The 22,200-nt window shown below is 40.0% G+C and overlaps 1 protein-coding gene across 2 annotated transcripts in view; it reads right to left on the reverse strand.

Moving 5' to 3' along the window:
- Positions 1-91: 91 nt before the first annotated feature.
- Positions 92-22,200, reverse strand: part of LOC117943795 (potassium voltage-gated channel subfamily B member 1-like) — a 28,938-nt gene continuing 6,829 nt past the window's right edge. Inside the window, exon 2 of one of the 2 annotated variants that reach the window (XM_034870144.1) lies at positions 92-3,254. In XM_034870144.1, coding sequence (XP_034726035.1) covers positions 1,413-3,254 — 1,842 coding nt within the window. In that variant the 3' untranslated portion in view covers positions 92-1,412. The remainder of the gene's footprint in view (positions 3,255-22,200) is intronic. The other variant, XM_034870143.1, reaches the window with a different exon arrangement.

The raw sequence follows: 22,200 nt of genomic DNA on the forward strand, positions 1-22,200 counted from the left end.
TTGGCTGCTTAGAAATTAAGTGTTAACGAGCAGTTGGACAGGTGTACCTAATAAAGTGGCCGGTGAGTGTATATTGCAATGCAAAACGTCTAAATTACAACAATATACATTATTTGTCTACAAATCAATTCTTTTAGAAAATATCATAAAAATATAAATTATTTTCATTCTGTAAATTGTACATTTAATGTTTTTTGTGTTTAACATTCTACTTTTGTAGTTATACATGTACAATAGTCACATTCCAAAACTGGAGGTTCAACTTAAAAAATCTCAGTGATTTTCAGTGCTGTGTTTCCATCTAGTGATGATCATCAGACCTGTCTTTTTATATTTATCAGCTACAATGGGAATAATGACTCCTCCTTCGAGACACCTTTGAGAACGTTTTGAAATAACACAAAGATATTTAGATTTTCCACAGATTAAAGCTCTGATAACACCACTTCAAACAAGAATAAAGAATTTTCTTCTGTTTATAAAGACAATAATTATCATGGTGCTCTCTCTTGGCAGCACTGAAACAAGAACGATATCGATGGATGAAGCCTCACAGTGTCTCATTATGTTGTCTAAATGTTTCCTGTGCATTAAAAAAATATGGACTAGCATGACAGTAAACTAAACGGAAATACATGCTCCTCAAGTTCACACTTAAGAGATCAAGAACGCTACATAACAATGACTAAACAGTACTGTTTATTTAAATATACTGTCTGTCCGAATATGTCTCTCTTTCTCATACAAACATTAAATATGGGTGACAACATAAACAAAGGCCAGTTTTGAGGAAGGAAGTTAAAGGAAGCAAACTATACATTTTCACAACACACTGTTGCCTTTGTAATGCCATATTTATGCAGTGTAACCAATAAAAAGACAAATGTAAGTTCTTCATTCACACAACAACGTAGTTGTTTGAAATACCTCAGCTGATTGAGTTTCCCATTTTGCAGTGCCATGTTTCAATGCCCTCTGTGGTTTGCTACTGATTGGACAGTGTTTCCTATAGTGGCTTTAAGGTACTACCCCGGGGATATATAAAAAATAAATAAATAGGTTTTTGCTTATAAAATGATATCCTATACTCTTAAAACTAGGTGATTGTTATTACATTATGATCTGGGCTAAAACACATGTATAAATACTAAAAACTATCAGACAGACATTTTTAAAACCTCTTAGACCAGTCCTCTGCTTTTTTTTCTTTTCTTTTCCTCTGGAAAAGCTTTGAGAGCAAAACACAAACATATTACCCATTGTCTGCCTCTATTTTTATGAAAGAAGCCTTCTGAGTCGTAGTTTTTCAAATGTTCCTGCAAACCTTTTCATTGTCTAAGTTCGCTGTGCTTTTGACATTTTCCTTTCTGCTTCCTCCTCTCCTGTATGTTTTCTCTGTGGTCACACCCACTTTAAGCATCAGAGTGACTCTTCTCTCCCTGAAATGGCTGTAGTTCCTGAGCCACATGGTTCTCTTGCCCTTCTAGCGGCAGTGTGTTGTTTCCCAGCTTCCTTTGTAGGCCCTCCATGTGGTTGGCCCCTTGCTGGAAGCTGGAGTGATGGCCAAACTTGGGCCTGGCTTTTTCAAGAAGTCTTTGGGATGGTTTTGTGCCTGAACCATCATACAGGTGCTCCTCCTCATCTGTGTCAGCATCAATGAATTTATTGATGGATGCATCGTGGAATGTGAGGAGGCTGCTAGGCATTACATTCTCTGGGCTCTTGCTGGGTGTCCTGCTGCTGGCAGTTGTGTACACGGACACCTCAGGGCTCTGAGCTGATGAGCTGTCTGAGAGAGCCCATATCCCTGAATCCTCCCCAGCTCTGAAGTGGACCTTGAGTGCGTGGCTTTTGTGTGGTTTGTTGAAGGGCAGACTCCTGGGGATGTCAGAATGCATGCCAAGCTTGGTGCCATGTCCTGTCAGGGGTGTATTGGTGCCCTGAGATCCTTCATGCTCATTCTCCAGTGTGGGCTGCAGGCTGGGGTTGGTACTGACCCTCCCTAGCATGCTGCTGACAGGGCTGTGGGAAAAGCGAGAGCTCTCAGGTAAGTCAGTGGCGCAGCTAATGAAGCTGTCAATGCTGGAAATGCTCCTTACGTCTGCAAATGCCTCTGCTTTCCTTGAGATGGCTCCAGTGGGGATACTTCCCATTTCTAATTCAGATCCCTGCCCAACTGCTTTGAATGGCGGCCCTTTTTCCTTGTTGATGTCGGGTTGTGACTGGGCCTTGGCCATCTTGTTGTACATCTCCTCCAGTTTCTGTGTACTGAGAGTCTGAGGGCTGCTTGAGGGTTTGACCTGCTCTTGGTAGTTGGATTCAAGGGTTTTGGTGGGGCTTAAATGTGACTTGAGTTTAAGTGTCCCCTTTGGCAGACTAAGAGACACATGATTATCATGCATCTTCTCCTTTTCATCAGTATTTTCCACCATTATATCCATGAGCTCTATACTGCGGCCAAAAGCCTCTTTTGTGTTCATGGAAACAATGCTACCATTTCTCTTAGCCCTCTCCAGAGCCTCCCTCCTTTTAATGGCTTTTTCCTGCCTCTTTTGCTCTTTGTAGAACTCAGAGAAGTTATTCACGATGATGGGGATAGGCAGGGCAATCACCAGTACTCCGGCAATGCAGCACAAACCTCCAACTATCTTTCCCAGTAGAGTTTTGGGGTAAATATCTCCATAGCCTACTGTGGTCATAGTAATGGTAGCCCACCAGAAGGAAGCTGGAATGCTTTTGAACTTAGTGTCCTCTTCATCCTTTTCGGCAAAGAACACCAGACTGGAGAATATCATGATGCCCATGGCCAAGAAAAGGATAAGCAGGCCCAACTCATTGTAGCTCCTCCTAAGAGTGAAACCCAGAGACTGAAGACCTGTGGAGTGACGAGCCAGCTTCAAAATACGCAAAATACGCATGATTCGGAAAATCTGAACTACGCGGCGCACGTTTTGAAATTGCAGCACACTCTTGTTGGATTCTGTCAGGAAGATGGTGACATAGTAGGGCAGGATTGCCAGCAGGTCAATGATATTCAGAGGACCCTTAAAGAACTTCCACTTGTTGGGGGAAGAGAGGAAGCGAAGTAGGTATTCCATAGTAAACCAGGCAATACATATAGCTTCCACATGGGCCAGCTGCGGGTTGTCTGTTGAATGACCAAACTCATCTGTGTCCTGCAGCTCTGGAAGGGTGTTCAAAGACAAGGCAATGGTAGACAACACAATGAAGAGAATGGAAATAATTGCCAAGATCTGGAAAACAAAGCACAGAAGATAACAACAATGAACAACAGTTCTATAAAAATAACACGTAATAATGTCTATGGAACATACCCCAGTGTTGTATATTTACAGTGTCTTGTGCCATTTTCTCAATGTAGAAAGGTTGATCAAACCAGACTGAAATTTCTCAAAAGAAATTGGTATAGTTATCATGAAATTGTATGCAGATATTCAAGGTCCTCAGAGGATGAATTAGACAGAATTTGACAATTCCTTGACCTTTCTTCTAGTGGCACCACAAAGTTGACATCGTGGCTTTAAGTAAAATATATAGGCAGCTTTTGGATGGATAGCTGTGAAATTTTCCCTCACTCTAACCCTTTGAAAAAAAACTGGGAAAGTATTTCAACAGGAAAATGCAAGTTCGAAAAGGTGAGTTTTTATTGTTATTTTAACAGCACATTAGTAAAATGTGCCTAGGTTTATGCACAGCACGCACACGATATGCTTGTTACACACACAAGGAAGCGCAGCAGTACACAAACATGCAAAAGATTACGTATAAAAATATTACGGTGCAAATGCGGCAATCAACTATAGATTAATCATTAATATTTTTTATTTTAAAATTCCTTTATTATTTAATTTGTCCGTGTCAGACAACGCAGCCTTGTCTCCCCCAGGCTGTTGGATAGCCGCCTTACCAGTCTCCACCGCTGCTCCTCTGTGCTAACGCAGACTTAATGTTAGGTTGAGACTGAGAGCAGGATGCACTGACACCGACATAAACCAGGGTCGATGCACTTTGTTTAAGTGGTAAATCATTTGAGGCGTGTATGTGTTGTACTTATACATGGCATTGCAGTGTTTGCAGTGAAATAAGTCTTTTTTTTTAAATCAAAATGGTCCCATGCTACACTTCTCTTCATGGTTACTTTTGAAATCAAAAGTGAAACTCGCAAGTAACTGAGTTTTGCGTCTAATAATGCCCCCGGGTGGTAAAATGTTGTTGCCATACAGTGACATTCACTTCATTGCTTCAAGACTCACACCAAGCAACCTGCATTAGCTAGTTTAATTGATCCAATCGAATCAAAATTAACATGATAGACAAAATTCTTAATGATCAATAATCGATCGTTGATTAATCATGCCCACCCCTAATTTAAAGACTGCGCAGAATTTCTGTTTTGTCCTTCTGATTACCTTGAACCTCTAGTTGGCACCACACTTTAGTTTTTATTTTGAAAATAATCACAATAAGTAATTGTATATAATTTTGCCTCTTTGGAATTTGCAATGTTAAAAGGTATAATAAAGGACGACTGTGACGGATACCACTGGAGTTAAAGTTAGAAATTGCCCCTGAACTACATTCTGAAAGTAAATGTCATATCAATGTAAAATAGTGTTTTAACGAGTGAGAGGAAGGTCAGTCCCATGAGAAACTCCATTTCAACGTGTCAAACCAGTGCGGTTCCATTTGTAACACTAAATTGCATTTTAGTACTGGCTAAAATATCCAAACTAGTGATGACATTTTCTGATGATATTAGTTCATGGACGATTTAACTTTCTGGCTGCTTTCTAAGTATTGAGGAAATGCCATGTCAGCATTTCAAAAGAAATGAGGTCAGAGCTGATGCGATCTCTGGGGCAGTTTTTTTTTTCTTTCCTCTTCAAGTCTTGACATATTTATACAGACAGAGACAGTAATGCAGGGCAACAAGAGATAGAGTGTTTGAGATTGTATTAATACATTTTTCTAAACCACTGCCAAGGGCATCAGGTAATGCAGGCCAAATACTCCAATCCTGATGTGGACAGACGGCGAGCCGTGGTACTGCATTGTGACAAGATGCGGGACAATTTACACATTACTCACAGACATCAATTGCATTCACACTGCCCAGAAGCTATCAATCCCCACCCAGGTCTGGGTCATGGCAAACCAATACATGTAGATAAACCTGAACACACTAAATCAACCCAACAACACTAAAACCCAAGTAATGGAAATGCACACCCAAAACATGAACAGATTATCATTGAGACAGGAACCGTTCATAACACAGTCCCATGAGCCTTTGCAGTTCTTCAACGCAGAGCACGACGGTGTCCTGTCGGCCGTTACAGTATTGTGCACGCAACTATGCTAAAGTAAAAGAAAACAGACCTGTGTATTGCCTGTATTACCCTATTGCTTTTGTCGCTATGACCACCTTCTCCTCCTTTAGCGTTTATGTACGTCTTTTTAAGATGGCGATTAATCCAACGATCTCAAAACAGCTGTCGGATCAAAACATAAGGTTATAGTTCGTGCAACTTTGCGGTCCATATCCTTGTTAGCAGCAATGAGGCCATCCTCAGAGCGGTTTTACCATGGATCATGCAACTTGGGCCGTCCGAATCTACCTCCCTCCCACATTAGCCTACCTAAACCTGCACCTCACCTGCCACCTATGACCCCTGCTACACTTGTTCTTCACATAGACTGTACATTAATGGACAGCGCATGTGTGACGTCACCCATTGGTTTGTAGAGATCTGCTGTACGTCGTCAAGTTTGCCGTTACGGGAAAGTGACGATTTTAAACAAGAGTGAGGAGCCCTTACACTCTAATGTTACGTTACACACTCTCACTGGCAATCACATCACAGCAACACCCTATAACACCCCCTGCTTTATTGACGATTTTAAAATCGGGACCATAATTCAAAAAATGAACATCATTATGTGTTGCAGAAGACGTAAAACTAGAGATTGAGACCATAAACTCATTATGTGACTTTCTCATGGACTTCTATAGAAACCGACCTCCTTGCAAACGCACGTGTGGCTCCCTGCTAGAATTCAGATAGAATGCAGTTTCACTTCCGTATCTGCAGCACTTCGCTGAACGTTGTCCATGGAGCGTTGTCCATTAATATTAAAAGGTATGGTTCTTGTTTGTCCCTCGATTTCTTCTAGTTAGTCTGCTTCAATTCTTTAATTACATGACAACCCCAATGTATTACTTGTTATACATAGCACACCATGGTCAGTGAGCCTGCCTAACAGACTTCTGGAGACCTATGACGCATTGAGCCACCTACTAATGATATAATCTGCTAGTACATAAGGGCTTTCTCTATGACTCTGGGGCAGAGGACTGCATTGGGATTGGGATACTGTGGGACAACACAAATATCGTGGCAGCGGCCGTTCCACGGCATTACCACGTTCTAAAAAATTTGAAATAAATAAATTAATACAATATCACTTTGCCCTATATTGTACTAGAATAACTTATTATTGCACTTGTTATTATGCACTAGAACGTAAATTTGCTAATTACCAACAGATGTGCATATTGATTAATACTAGGTCTACACACTAACATAATTAGTTTCCCTGCGTGAGGGGAGAAGACACAATATCAATGGCCAATCCTTTGACAATTAATTAATATTCGCCATGACCCGACCCAACACACAACCTGCGGGAAACACACACACACACACACACACACACACACACACACACACACACACACACACACTCAAACACTGCGGGAGCGGGCAATAATGGTCAGAAATTCACTGGGAGCAGGCTGCAGAGAAAAAACAGTCCTGTGCAGGGCTCTACAATTAGTAGTTTCATAGCGCTGGGGAAGGCTGCAGGGTGTGTAGTGTGCCACACCCATAATTCCTGTCCCATAGTTGGTGTAAAATCCACCACAAGGTCACTCTGAGGCTGTGTCCCAGGGCAGTGAGGAGCAGGATTATTCCTGGGCACCAATCAGTGGCCATAAACTTTAATTAATCTTGACAGGTAACTGCTTGTAGCCTACACCTTGGCCTTTTAGGAGAGAGGGACTAAAAGCAGAGAAGCCGTGCTGGGGTAGAGAAAAAGTAAAGGCTTTTCAACTTGAGCAGCCAAAGATTTCCGCAGTGAGAGCACTATAAAGGGCAAAAAATGTAAATTTTGTCAGAGCATTCCCTGAAATAGCCTGCCTCCCGGTCTGGATCCCTTGAGACCAGTGATGGATGAAAACTCTTGTATGTACTCTGTGTATGCAGAGATAAATGCATGTCCGCATCAAATTCCCTCCAAAATCATATTGATGTCAAAAGTCTTAGACCTTAGCCGTCAAGCTCACATGTGCATATAGCACAAGCATTAGAGCACCATTAGAAGAACTTAGCAAAGTCATTGGCTTACTTTTAAAATATTTACTGCAGCAATTCCAACACTTTTAGGATCATGTCCTCACTCTCAAAATAACAACTCAAAATAAATAAAATGAATAACTCTAAATAACTCTAGTGAGTGATCAGAATACGTTGATATTATTATTGTCCAGTGTTTGGCTTGACAAAATGAAAGTTGCTGCCAGAATACTGTCAAAGGGTATTCTTTTGCAATGAAGGCAGTTTAGAGTCACAAAAACTGAACTGATATGGTAAGGATTTCTAGGTGTTCATGTAAGATTTACATATTGAAATATTATGTGACAGAGAAGTCAGGAGAAACCAGGCAGCAGACATAAGACAGAAGGGAGACAGCAGACAGACAAAATGAGTGGAGAGTCACTTATGACTGGTGTGTAAGGAATGAATGAAAAGAATAATACAAGATGTCATGAACAACCTGACATTGTAATTGCCGGATCAAGTCTTTCTGTCTGGTATCTAGAGCTTTCCCTTGCGTCATGCTGTGTAAAATGTTGATTCATTTCTGGTCCCTCCTTATCGTAACTACACTTGCCCTTTTCACCACACGAGCTGGATCAACAGAGGGATTATATCACAGACTGACTCACTCACTTTATTTTCTGTGGGCATATTAGGTGCAAAATGCCATCTCTAATCCTCTTATTGTACTACTTCTGTGATTTGCCAATAAATGTTTTGTGGCTCTGTGCACTGACAGCTGACCTTCCTCCTACAGAGTTTGTTGTATTGCTGTTGTTCCTTCCGTGGGATACAGTGTCAGTGTTTTTGTTTTTAGCAAAGACTTTAATAGAAAAGAAGGATGGAATTACGCTACCAGTAAACAAAGTAGAGAAGCCCTTTGCAGCTGTAACCACTTCCTCCCCAGGGTTACAATTACATTCTTGGAATGTTCCGCAAAGGGATCGTGGTGCAGTAAAACGACTCTCACCTGCTGCCCTCTCACATGAACTAATTACCATCAACCCATTATCATGCCGTTTCCCTCTTTTGTTTCCCCTTATGTGTAGTCTAATGCAACATTTTTTTCTGAATATCATAAACATCCCCTATAAATACTGTTTATTGATAGCATTACATATATTCACAGAAGTCTTGCCTAAAAAAAGCTTGAATAAGGTTGCGACAGCAACAGTACAATGTTACTCACACACTACAATTTCAGTATTAACAATATACGAAAGAAAGTGGGTTAATATGTGGATTAATAATGGGATGTCTACACAACTGTGTGAGTCGATCGACTTCAGAAAGTTTGCCACTTTACTCAAACCAAAGTTCAAAACCCGTGTTGATGTAGCTGTTATGTCTTCTCTAGTCTGTATGATGTTTAGGTTTTTCTCCTCAAACACGTCAAACACATTCCTCAAACAATGGCGGCAGAGAATTGTGATATCAATTCTAAGCTATGTTGTTAATGTATAGTATTTAATCATTTATACTTTACTTTACAATCTGATTAAAAAGCAATGAACAGTTTCTAGTTGCATACTGTAAGTGCCCCCAGTCTAACTTTGCCATCTGTTCAAACCAGATATAACATCTCCCGAATTGTCAGACCCCCTGTGTCCCACAGATGTGCCCTCATCTGCTTTGTTTCACATTGCCTGCCAACCTTACCTGTCCCACTTTTAAGGCTATAGCAGAGAGCATGTGCCTATCCTGTGCCATGTGCTGAGGAGGAGAAAGGGAGATTGATTACTGAGCTTGCGGCAACACACACGATGTGTCCTTTTGGGCACACAGACACAGAGTATTGTGTGTGCGCTGGTGAATGACTTCTTTGTCATTTGCAAAACAATATTTTGTCTGTTTTTATAGTTTGGGAATAAGTGTAATTCACTAAAAAGGTTTGTGGAATTAACAATATAAGTCTCTCCAATGCAGCGTCTTTGCATCTAGTTTCACCTGTTTGTTTTCTACCAGTGGTGCTAAGTAAGTACTCAAGTGCTAAACTTAACTAACATTTTCCAGTACTTGTACTTTACCTAGTGTACTTGTACTGTACTTTGTAGTTTATATTACTTTATACTTTTACTCCACTACATTTTTCTGACAGCTGTTGTTACTTCACTTGTTACTTCAGGATTTAAGATTGTACCTAAAAAACACACAATAAGCTTATAAAATACAACATATTGTTAAAGATTAAAACAGTGGATCCCAAACCTTTTGGCTTATAACCCTACAAAAAGTGAGTGATCTAAACTCCTCACTTTTATTGCAGCAAAGTATTTTTTACATTTTTGTATTGATACATTTACTGAAATAAAGGATGTGAATACTTCTTCCACTACTGCTTTTTACTGTACTTAAGCTCATGGGTGCTGATGACTGTTGACTGAGGACATGGATGAAAGGCTTTCACATAAATAAAAGAGAAAAGAAAGAGTAAAGGGACATACATGGCGTGAAAAACAAAGAGACAAGGAGAGTGACAGAGTGAGAAAGTGAGATGAGAGATTGCTCCCCTGTGGATCATGTACAAACCTGGGCTGCTGTCCTCCCCCGATCAAACATCTGGGCTACTCTCTGCTATCGCTACAAACCTTTCACCTGGGAAAAACAAAACTTGACTCTGAAACATCTGTGTTATCAGGCATACATTGAAGAATACATGCCAATATTTCAAGAACAGACTCCCTCCTGTGGGCCTATTTGTACGATCATTTTTACAATATTTTAAATAATTAAATAACAAAACTATCTCATGTATGCTAATATACACTCACCCACACTCCAACTGGGTCATTTCATAAGACAAATCAGTTTAAGTATAAAATGAAAGACTGATCTGAGATTTTAAGTGATGAAATACCAGACAGGAGCTTTTTTATTGGCAGAGCAAAAGAGGCTCATATATACACATCACCACCAAGATGTAAGACTATTGATTTCCAACTATAAATTGTTTCCTGAACCCCAGAAATCACTCTACATCCTGCTTTTGTCACATCTATGTGTTGATATTTCATTATCTGTTACATGGGTGTTTGAGTCAAAGTTGATATGTGTATTTTATACATACATATATGATAGTTTTATTTTATAATAAGTGGTACATATGGCAAAATGATGGGATTTCGGAGAGATGGAAAGTGATTGACACTTTCTGTTGTATTGTCCAGACATAAAGATTTTTCAGTCAACAAAATCCTAAAACATTCTCGTAGATGATAATTATTTGAATGGCTCTTCCAATTGACGTGTTGAAATTCGCTAACTTTGTCTCAAAAGCCGGAAAAGGAAGGCAAGATTGATTATATATATTTCTCCAGTATGCATAAATATATTTTCAATGTTTACATTTAATTATTTCCTATATTTATTTTCATTTATTTCATTTTTATTTATTTCATAAATAAATCAATTTAAATTTTTAGGATTGTATAGGATGTCATAATTCCCATTAGTGTGTGAGTTACATAAATGATTAATAGTATTAAAGAATGGTCTTCTGGATAAATGGTAAATGAAAGCACTATTGTTGAAACAAATCTGATAGGCCAAAGTATTTTTTATTATACTTGTGTTATTTATTTCATAGCTTTTTAGTCTTCATTGCAGCACCATGCACTGTTCCAACAGAGTGCATCCCAAATGTGGGGGCAGTATTAGATGTTGAAGGCCAGTCAGCCTCAGTGGTAGAGTGGTCACCTGCCAATTGAAAGGTTGGTGGTTTGATCCCCGGCCCTACACTTCCCATGTTGAAGTGTCCTTGGGCAAGACACTGAACCCCAAGTTGCCCCCGATGCTGTGCCATCAGAGTGTAAATGGCTGTGAGTGTTTATCTGATGAGCCGGTGGCATCTTGTATAGCAGCCTCGGCCATAGTGTATGAAATTGTGTGAATGGTTCCTGTACTATGTAAAAGGGCTTTGAGTTGTCGTTGAGACTAGAAAAGCGTTATATGGGAAAAGTCCATTTTCATTTTGTTTTGGGAAATTTTGTAGAGTTGTTTGAAATGTATAGGCTATGCAACATTCTGAACTTGGTTTTCCTTATATGGATATCTGGTGTTTTACATTGGTTTATTTTATTAAAGAAAATAAAATGCCAATTAAAGAAACATGAGTACAATATGTAAATGTACCCGCTTTAGCCATGCAGGCTAATTTCCCCTGTTGTAAGAATCCTTTCATATTGCATATTTATTCATACTAAATATTTTTAATTAATGAAATTACAATTTTAGTGAAAGGGTGAGCTCACACAGCCTGCACGGCTGAGCCATTGGCGATTTTAGACCCTTTTTAAGCGGAAGAACAGGAGTCTGGTTGGTTGTGAAATGTAACGTTGGTGGTCCCCAGAGAAGAAATTGGTAATTTCATGGTGCAGATTAGAACCCAAACTGAAATGTGAGCCACTAAAATTGCTGTTGGAACATTGGGTCAAATTGGTAATTTACTGTGACTTATAGAGTGTCAGGTTCAGTTCCATCATACCGTTATTAGTGTCCAAAAACATTAGCTAACGTTGTTGTTTAGTAGCTAGCTCAGAGATTATCGGCTAATGACTTTACTGATTTAGCAGAGGGGGGCGGGGGGGTGTTATGTTCTCATTAGGGGCTGAGCCCCCCTAAAGGTCTGATCCTAGAATCGGCCCTGGGCTGAGCCCTACTAACGGAATAAGTATTAGGTGTCTGTGATCCTGAGATGTACAGTCCTGATTATAAAGGTCGTTTTTGTATAGGGTTTTGTGTAATGCTGCACACCAGTAAACTCATGCATCACAGCACAATTGCATCAACACTCAGCTTTGACGCATCACACCCAGATGAAAATGACAAGTACTCCAAATCTGTCTTTGTTCTTGTTACTTGGTTTGTGCCAGCTGGAGCTCCAGCTGTCTCTTGTTGCTATGGTCTTTACTCACTCTGAAACTGCCAGCAGTGTTGGCAGGCAAATGAAAAAAGAATGAAAGAATGTATCATGCTGAATCATTTCCAACTCTGTGAAAATGGACCATTTGGCAGCATGATGCACAACAACATCTCTGTTTTATTTTTCTTCTTTTATTATAGGATGAGCACCAGTTAAGAAAGCTGCTAGGATTCAGTGGTGTTAGTAATATGTCAATCCATCTAGTCAAGTAAGGTTTAATTGCAATTATAGCAAGTAAGACAGGCAGCCTAAAGAAAAAGCAGTGGCCACAAAACACTGTTTTACAGCTTTAACTCAGATCATGACTAGGATGCAAACAGAGGTCAGGAGATTAAATCAGAGAAGCAAGATCATGACCTCTGCCAGAGAAAGGGATTTCTGAGAATGAATGAATGAAAGCAAATGACCGAGTAACTTCCAGTAAAATCTCTGCAAGTTCAGTAACATTAGACTTAGAATATATCAATGGCGTTTAATTTTCGGAATTGTTCAAGTGCCGTCGGAAAATCCGCCCAACATCCCTCATTTCTGGCCGGATGTCCATCACCTTCCGTTTTTTTGTGTTGGTTAAACTCCGGTCAATTTATGAGGACTATGGGTAACTCCTCTTCAGATCTCTATAGGGTTAATCGAGACAGCTAGCTAGACCATCTGTCAAATTTAAGTTTTCTGTTGCACGACTAAAACAACTTTTGAACGTATACATTCCACAAAAACAAATTCCTTCCAGAGGCTATTTTGCAGAGGTGCCTTCCGGCTCTTAGTGCAGCCCATGACGATAGTGATTGGTTTGAAGAAATGCCAATAAACCAGAGAAGATGTTTTTCCCATCCCAGAATGCTGTGTGGACTAGCCAGACCCTCCTCCACAGCGCTGTGAAGGAAGGTCTGGCAATGTAGTAGACTAGACATAAAGTAGATTAGACATTGTTTCACCATTATTTTCTGTTGTCATGCTCTGCTGTTTACTTGGCGACCACCTCCATGGCTACAAAGTGCTAATCCTATCATCATATATAGTTCAGTAGGATCTCAGACCTGAGGCTTGAAACGAGCCTGTGTCAAGTAGTGGACAGAGGCCGATAAGATGCCTTCACTGATCTGGTTTCTGCTGACAACTAAGTAACGTTCACAAAATTTCTGAGTCTCAGGTGACTTGCCCCTGAGTCCCTGTTCCGGTGTTTACCATAAAGAGCAGATGTCACTGGGCTCCTATGACACGATAAGGTGTCAGTACTGAGTGGAGAGAGTTACCCGGGGGTGTTTACAGCGAACACCACCTGAAACAGGAGAAGCTTGATTGCTACCCAAGACCCTGTAAAACAAAATTAGCCAAAAGAGATAACTGGAATAAAAATATCCATTGATACACTTTACTTTTCTTCACTAACACTGTGTTGAATTATCAACTTTACACAAATCAAATCTAAGAAAACCCTTAACACAGAGCTAAAGTGTAACATGAAAGCATATATTTTTTATTCTGTAAGATGGAAACCGGCTGTGCACTGAGTCTCCTCTGAAATTATTTAGTAGGAATGGAAGGGCAGACCAAATATCTCCTTGCCTGATCATAGAAGACAACAGCTCTATGTGTGTGTGTGTGTGTGTGTGTGTGTGTGTGTGTGTGTGTCCGTACAGTATGTCTCCTACATCAGTGGAAGACCACTTAATGTCTTACAGTCGTTTCTGTCCATCTGCACTGCACAGGCCACGGCACTCAGAGACACCTGATCATCCTCAGTGGTAAAGCAAGGTCAGAGATACATAATGTAGAAAGAGAACAAGAGAAAAAGGATGTTTTGAGAAGAGAGTTTAGTGTATAATGTATGCAGATGGGATCAAAAGGGCACTTTTAAAAGCACTAAAAGACCCTAAGGCAACATGCAGGAAAATAAAACTTCAGAAGTGACTTATTTCCTTAAACAGCTCAATGAAATGTTTACAACAAAGTTGTTTAATTGTGATCAATGTACGGAATAGAGTAATAAAACACAATTAGTTTTGTGTCCTACAACTTTACCAAGTAAGTAAGAAAGAAAGAAAGAAAGAAAGAAACTGAGAGTCTGACATTTACAACAAGAGTTTAGATGGATCTAACCTTTAAAAGATAACATTCACTTTGAGCTAAGAGGCCTGAGATACAAAAATAAAAACAACTGTTTGTTCATTACAACTGATTATTAAGATTGAGCTTTTCAATGGAGGCTGTACTTATTGTTTGTGTTTACAGTGAAATGAGAGTATGGGACGTTTTCAGCGTGCATCGGGGCCACAGGGCCTCATGCTATATTTAGAACAGTTTGCAATCAATTTGAAAAGCGTGGCTAGCTAGCTGTCCGTCACTCACAAGCTATGACAATCTTTGTGAATGAACCAGGCTTTGCACAATAGTGATCAAAAACAGGGCTAGCTCTGTCAGTGTATGAATGCAGCAGGATAAATTGTCGTGGTGTAATGATGGAGGAGGAAAGAAAACACAGGCTTAACCTCTCTGCATCTTTCCCATCATCTTCTTACACATATACATTCATACTAACACACAAATGAACTGGCAGACAGCAGCACGGGGTGCACAGAGATCTTCTCAAGAGGACGAGACTGCAGTACCGTGGCGTAGAGCTCAGCTTTCCATGGTGATGTTAGACTTTTTAGCATTTGCATAACAGCTGCAGCAAGACATTTACAAAAACAGGACACAGAGGCCAGGTGACATGTGTGCATACTGAACCACACAATGAGTAAACACAGCTCTTTTCATTTTTGGTAACAGCTCTCTGACTTGTATTAAATCAATGCACAAATTACATCAGTTACTTCTCAGTGACACTCAAAGTTTATCTGGCAGGCTGCTACCTGCTTCTTCTCTGAGGACCGATCTCTCAACCGCTAATATGGAAAAAATATTTTGGATTTCATTTCCGACAATTTAGTGCTCAGTAGTTAGTAAGTAAAAAGTTCAAGCTCCTGCCAAAAATGATAAGAAAATGATTCACACTAGAGCTGAAATGATTTGTCCCTTTATCAATTAGTAAGTAGATGGACAGAAAAATAATCAATTCTTTGGGTTAGTAATTTTTCAAAAACAAATGCCAAACATAACCTAGTATTTGGCTAGGTAGGTGTGTGTGTGTGTGTACGCACCATGCACACATACGCGCACGCACGCACACACACACACACACACACAAACACACACACACACACACACACACACACACACACACACACACGCACAAATGGGTATTCATAATATTAGTGCCTCAGGGAAATTCTTGGCGTCAGCAAAAACAGTCTCACTACAGTTCTTCAGTGTATGTTACTAATTATTTCTACTGCTACTAAACAAGGTCAAGTACTCAAAGTTGTACAGCCCTAAATAATAGTAAATTGCGTCAAAGAGATTAAAAGTGCCGGTGTTATGTAAGCCATAAAGGACAAAACTCACTATCAAGCACAGACCCTCAATTACAGGAAAAAAAACAAACACCTGATAAGATCCTCACAGGGAGTCAAGCTTCCATGACGACTGCCTTGCTTTATACTTTGTTGGCATTACCTCAGACTATGACACACACAATAAAGATCCAATCACCTTTTAATGAGGTGATTGGCTGCAAAACTCATTAGGCCAATCTAAATATATAAAATATGACTTGTCTATTATGTATGGGCCAGTAGCTGTAATTGTGTAATGATGTGCTCCCTCTGTCCAGACTAACTCTTGCCATCGTAATATTTTTAAAATGAGAAATGTCTGCAGAGCGTTAGCGGCTGGCACAGCGCCAGCATCGACTCTAGCAGACGGCTGATTTCCAGGCTGGAATGGGCGAGCATCCCAGTTGTATAAAGTAAAAGTGACAAAGATTTGCTAGTGGAACAAAACTCTAAATTATAGAAGGACGTGTTTAGGTAATGCTACTGCCATCCTCAGGGTCCTGGATCTGAGACATTAGGCAGAGATAAAGACAAGTCTCTGGTCAGATTTGAGTAGTTGCAATCCAACTGTGCCAGACAAAATCACTGCCATATATGGAGATTTGGACCCCAAATTAAGACACACTTAACTGTTCTCTCTGCTTCTTCTGGCCCTCACTACGCTCTCCTCAAGACATTTCTACATCCATTACCACCCATTTACGATGATCATCAGTTTACCTGATCTGACCTCACTTCCCCATTGTGGATCAAACCTTACTTTAGGTTGAGTAAACAGCACTTTATTGCCTGTCCAATGGGCAGTCACAGTGCTTCCCTTTATGAAAGAAATCAATCACAGGGCCGTTTTGAAATGCAGCTGTTATCCTTCCCACTCCTAATCTGCTGCTTTTGCAGCTGCTAGTGACCGTTTTCCCCTGTCCTGTTGCTGTGACCAGACTCTTCAATGTCAGTGAAGGGTGCAAGCAAAAAGATAACTCAGCAGGGATCTCTATTCACGTTCACATTTTGGATCCTCTTGGGACTATGATTTATAGCAAATATCGCATCTTAATCTAAAAGTATAAAAGAAGCTGTAGCTGATATTCATCCACATTGCTGTGACACAGCAAACAGATGCCACACATGCTTGGCATGTGTTTATTTTTCCTCATAAAGTAATTTTAACCAGCCATCTTCCACCTCTCTTTGTCTTTATTTCCAAATCACTTCATTCATCTCCCTCTCTTTTCATGGACACTTTCACACCATTTTAGTGCAATTAATTCATTATCTTGTTTTATGGTTACTTTTCTACCAATTTCAACCTCCGTTTGCTGATGTATATACTGTACACGCTACATGCACATCATTCTTTAAGTGTCTCATCATACCAACTTAAACAATTAAAGCTTGCATTGGGGTTAAGTAACCTAATCTGTTGATCTTTATTCTAAGGTTGGGCTCTCTTATTTGAACTACACGCCTTAATCTATACACATTTAGCAGGTGGATATATCCATCATATCCTCTTGTATGATCCCCATCAAAATCATTCTTTGTTCCATTTACAAACTATTTCATACTATTTCATACAAAAATTTATGCACAAGGCAAAAAAGGTGTTGCATTTACAATTCTGTTAGCAATGTAATATATCCTCTTTATTTACAGTGAGTATGTATCACAAACAGGACTGCTGTGTTTCTGTAATCACTTTTTGGCATTAGACTCTGATAGTGAGAGATCACACTAAGATTAGAAAGCAAATCCGCAGAGATTTGGGAGCGCTCTTGGTAGCATTATCCACAGAGCCAAGGTTTTTGTGGGATAGCCCATGGGATTTCCATCTAATACTGATTTTGATCTAGGCAGAGGGTTGATGAAGAGGCTCTAATGAGCAGCCTTCTCGTCTCATTTTCACAAAGCTCTGTCCTGCTACAAACCCAAGAGACCACAAGAGGAAGTGTTTTGCACAAAAGCATAATGAGATTAAAATGACTTGGACAAGCTGTTGCCATCAGCAATTTGTCTTATGAGGATGTTCACTGTCAATGTTAATAAGTCCTATTTACATAACATATAACACAAGATAGCTTCTATTATTATTCTATTGTTATTTGATTTCTTTTTTTGAATGGGAGAAACCATATAGCAAGTAGCGTCGATATGCTTCTTGGCTATTGACGTTGAAAGCCATGCAGATTTTAAACAGCTGACCCGGAGACTGAAGACAGGAGACATTCAGAAACCAATGTCTCACTTAAAACAGCACGGATAGTTTTTTTTCCCAGTTTGTATGCTTGTGGAGGCACCAGGGAAACAAGATAACAGCCCAAATCCCAGGAAAAGTGTTTTTTATTATAATACGGGCACTTTAACAACCAAGCGTCACTTCCAAGGCCAATATTGTTTTGCGGGGTTACAGGTGTGGTGGAATTAACAGAAACACAATGTTGTGGTAAAATGAGACTTGAGGAAAGAGGAAACTTGGATAACAGGGTTAGGGTTAGGTCATTCCTAGGTCACAGGTTAGCTTTAGCCTTATAGCACTGCACAGTATCATGTAGCTTGCCAGTTATTGCATAATTATTTAAGAACCTCATTCATTAAATTGAAATTCATCAGGCTAATGTAAGCTAAATTAGTTAGCTAGCTACAGCTGATAGAATTCAACAGCTACAAAAAAAATCAACGACTGTCGGCTGGAAAGAAGAAGATTAAGAATTTCAAGAAGTGAAGCTGCTACCGTCATGCCTATAAACTGCATATGCGTGAAAAAGCTTGACAGTGTGACAGTGAGTGAGAGGGCAGGGTTTGATGAACAGTCAATTAAACAATCAGTTGATTCATCCATCAGCCAGTGAATGTAACACTTCATTGTTTTGCTGTCCTCAGCGTCTACCCATTGCTTCCCAAACTGTCCCAGTTGAGTCTGTATTTCTGTCCTCAGAGAGCTACACCTGGAACCACTCACCTTCCATAATTTTCTAACCTTCAACCTGTGACCCACATCCCCTTTTCTCCTACTTGGCCCACTTAAGACCAACATGCCTATATATCTCCATGGCCTAATATCTCTCACCAGACAGAGGTATGGTAATGTGCTTGTGACTGATGTCTGGTAGTCGGAGGAAGGAGCGAGAGAAATGAGAGCAGCGAGTAGGCTGTGGCTCTGGCAGCAGACTGGGGAGAACAGGGACTCCTGGGACTGCTGCCTGGAAATTAATGGGATAGTGGCTGCAACTCACACAATCCACCCACTCTGCACTGCCAGACTATCAGCTACACTGGTTCTTAGTGTAACGCAGTGTGGTATGTTAAGGACAGCATTAAATTCAGATAAATGCGTAGGACTATTTAATGAGAAACACCTAAATGTGACAGTCGTTCGATGTGCAGAGTGGCCACAGAGTCTCAGGTGAGCTTTCTGAGGAGGTGTACTGTTTTTAGCTGCTCTTGAGGGACTTCCTCTGTGGTTTCATCCTGGCAAACAGAGCCATTTACCACTTAGGTGATCTCCTAAGTCTGGTACGGCTCATCTACATTACTATGCTACCCAAAGCACTACTCCTGGATGTAATTACACCAAATGAACATTAGTTCCTCCTCAGTCAGCACACCACAGAAGTATCACATCATTACCATTCAACATTAACCAACAAATACCACAAGGATGTGGCCTTTGATCATCACTCACATAAACATGTGTTTAGACTGGATTCCACATATTTTAAATTGACTTTTGCCCTTCTCACTTAAATGTCTGGGTATTGGTAACTGGCAGGCCTGGCAGGGAACTTTGTGACCTGCCTGATGAAATTCACAGTCGATTGGCAGACAAACCCGGACTTCCTCTGCAATAGAAACATTTTTTAAAGAGACAGAAAAGAAAGTATGTCCTTCTATTCAGTTTTAGATAGAAGCAAAATCAGCTGCAATTCTTTGCTGCGTTGACCCAGAAAAGCTGTTCTCTTTCATGTCCTCTCTTTCTCTCTCTGTCTCTTTATCTCTCTCTCTCTCTCTCTCTCTCATTCACTCACTCACTCAGGCAATGATAAATACACACACCCACATACAGTATGTGGTACTGTAAAACATGAACACAAACAATCATACAGCGCAATGTATCATGCAGACAGGTGTGGGAACCAGTCTGTGTATTTCTATTTTAAGAATTGAGTTGATGATTTTGAAAAATAGTTTTGCACATGAGGTGCCTATTATCCATTCTACTTTAATCTCATTCCTGATGTTACATGCATTGAAGTTTGTAGATGAGAAGCAGCTGATGTAGTTGAGTGCACAGCATCACTGCCTCTGTTGGTCGATAACCTCCTCTTATCTTCTACTTTTTGGTACTTCAGTGGGTTTTCAGAGTAAATATCGTTTCTGGGTTTCTGAGATTGTTCCGAGTACTTTACCTTCAGATGCAAATTAAACACCCATTAGGTACAAATGATAACAACCATTAGGTAACAAGTTTATAAAAAACTTTTACTTTTGAATGATGTGAACACAGGACATCACTGGTTAATCCAATTCAAAGAAATAGTTTGTCTTTGTTTGGGAAATACAATTGTTGGCTTTCTTTTTTATAAATTTAGCCAAAATCAATACCACTCACAACTTGTCCATTCAATATGAAGCCAGCACCTGCACCCCGTCAGTTTAGCATGGCATAAAGACTGAAACCCGTTTTCTGTCCAAAGGTAACAAAATCCTCCTACCAACACTTCTAAAGCTCACTAACTAACACATATGTGTAGTCGGTTGTGGTTTTACGAGTGGTTGTGGGCCGAGCGATTTCTTCGACGGGGTCAGAGTTACAGTAGCAGAGACTAAAGAAATTTGCTTCCCCCGGGCCAAGAAAGAGTCCCCTAAAGAATACAAGAGATTGTTGTTTTTACACTTTGTTGTGTGTGTTAAACAAACCAGCTTTAATGTGTAAATTAGTTTTGTTGGTAGTCAGATACCTTCATATAGAGCCAGGTGGTATTAATCTACCGATTTCTGGACAAGAAAGCAAATAAACGTGTTTCCCAAATGTTTAACAGTTCCATTAAGTTCATTGCATTTCACCGCTTACCATTACAAATTAATATTAAATTATGTTGTAGCCCTTCTAGCCACGTTGAGGAACATTGAGTTCACTGGTAACCACAACATTCTGACCACTCTCTGTCACCACAGGCGCTAAAGTATCTGCTATCACACCAATTAGTTAAGTGCCGGTGTAACAAACCTCTCTTTCACTTCCAGTCTCCCTCTGTATAAAAGCAAACCTTTCCTGTACCCTCTTCTGATTTAAAAAAGAAACACACTTGGGAATCTGACAATCTGTTGTTGGGAAATTAGACAACTTCCAAACAGATTGAGACAATAAGTGTTTGTGTGTGTGTGTTTCACGGGGAGCATGAGTGGGAAAGTAACGGACTAAAAAGGAAATGTGTTTGAAAGAAAGCTAGAGAAAGGATGGGAAAATGTGCAAGTTACATCCTTGCATGTTTGTGTGAGTGTATACATGTGGGACAGCGTATTTATTTATAGAGGCCCCTTGGGAGAGGAATGCCATAAGTGTGCTAAGGTAGAACATCTGGTGGGGCTGTGTTAGATGTCACACTAAAGGTGGCTTCATCACTCCTTGCAGGCTGTGCCTCATTAGGATGAGCAACACCCTGTATAATATCAACAACCAGACCTCTTCCGCAATGTCCTTCTTAATCTCTTTGTACAAACACCATTCAAAAAATACCCACAACCTCTCCGGGGATAGTACCAGTAGTTGTTAAAACACCACAATGCCACAGTCTTCTTTGTAAATACATGCAGGGGTTCTTGTTTTTCATGCAAAATTCATTCATTCTGCAATTATTGATTGCCTTTGTTTGAGTTATTCTGTTGCATAAGAATTAAAGAGAGTAGGCGGACAAATTGATGTATAAATCGAATTGAACTCCCCTTACTGATTCTCTCTCAGTAGACACACTGCCTTTATTCTGGTAATGCCTTTTGCAACAGCTCTCATTTTTTGGATCCACACAGGTGAGCAAAAAGGTGAGAAACTGATTCTCTCTCAGTAGACACACTGCCTTTATTCTGGTAATGCCTTTTGCAACAGCTCTCATTTTTTTGGATCCACACAGGTGAGCAGAAAAGTGAGAAAGTCATAGTGAAGCAAAGGAAAGATCTAATCTTCCTGTGGTTGCTTAATCTGTTACAATCACTAGAGTTAGGGACACTGGGAAAACCTCCCAACTCCCACTCAAACCAACCTGCCCTCATTAGCAGCATTATCTCTATGAACCACACTTGGACTTTTCTCAGAAACCAAGCATCACAATATTTGTGTGGAGGCTTGATAAACTCACACAGTTAATTTTGAAATGTGCACCAGTCACGCAAAAGGATATTAAGCTAATTTTTCTATTTGTGAATGCACACATCTCACTTTGAATGTGAG

The sequence above is a fragment of the Etheostoma cragini genome, chromosome 4 (genome assembly GCF_013103735.1).
Source record: "Etheostoma cragini isolate CJK2018 chromosome 4, CSU_Ecrag_1.0, whole genome shotgun sequence".
Taxonomy (NCBI): Eukaryota; Metazoa; Chordata; class Actinopteri; order Perciformes; family Percidae; genus Etheostoma; species Etheostoma cragini.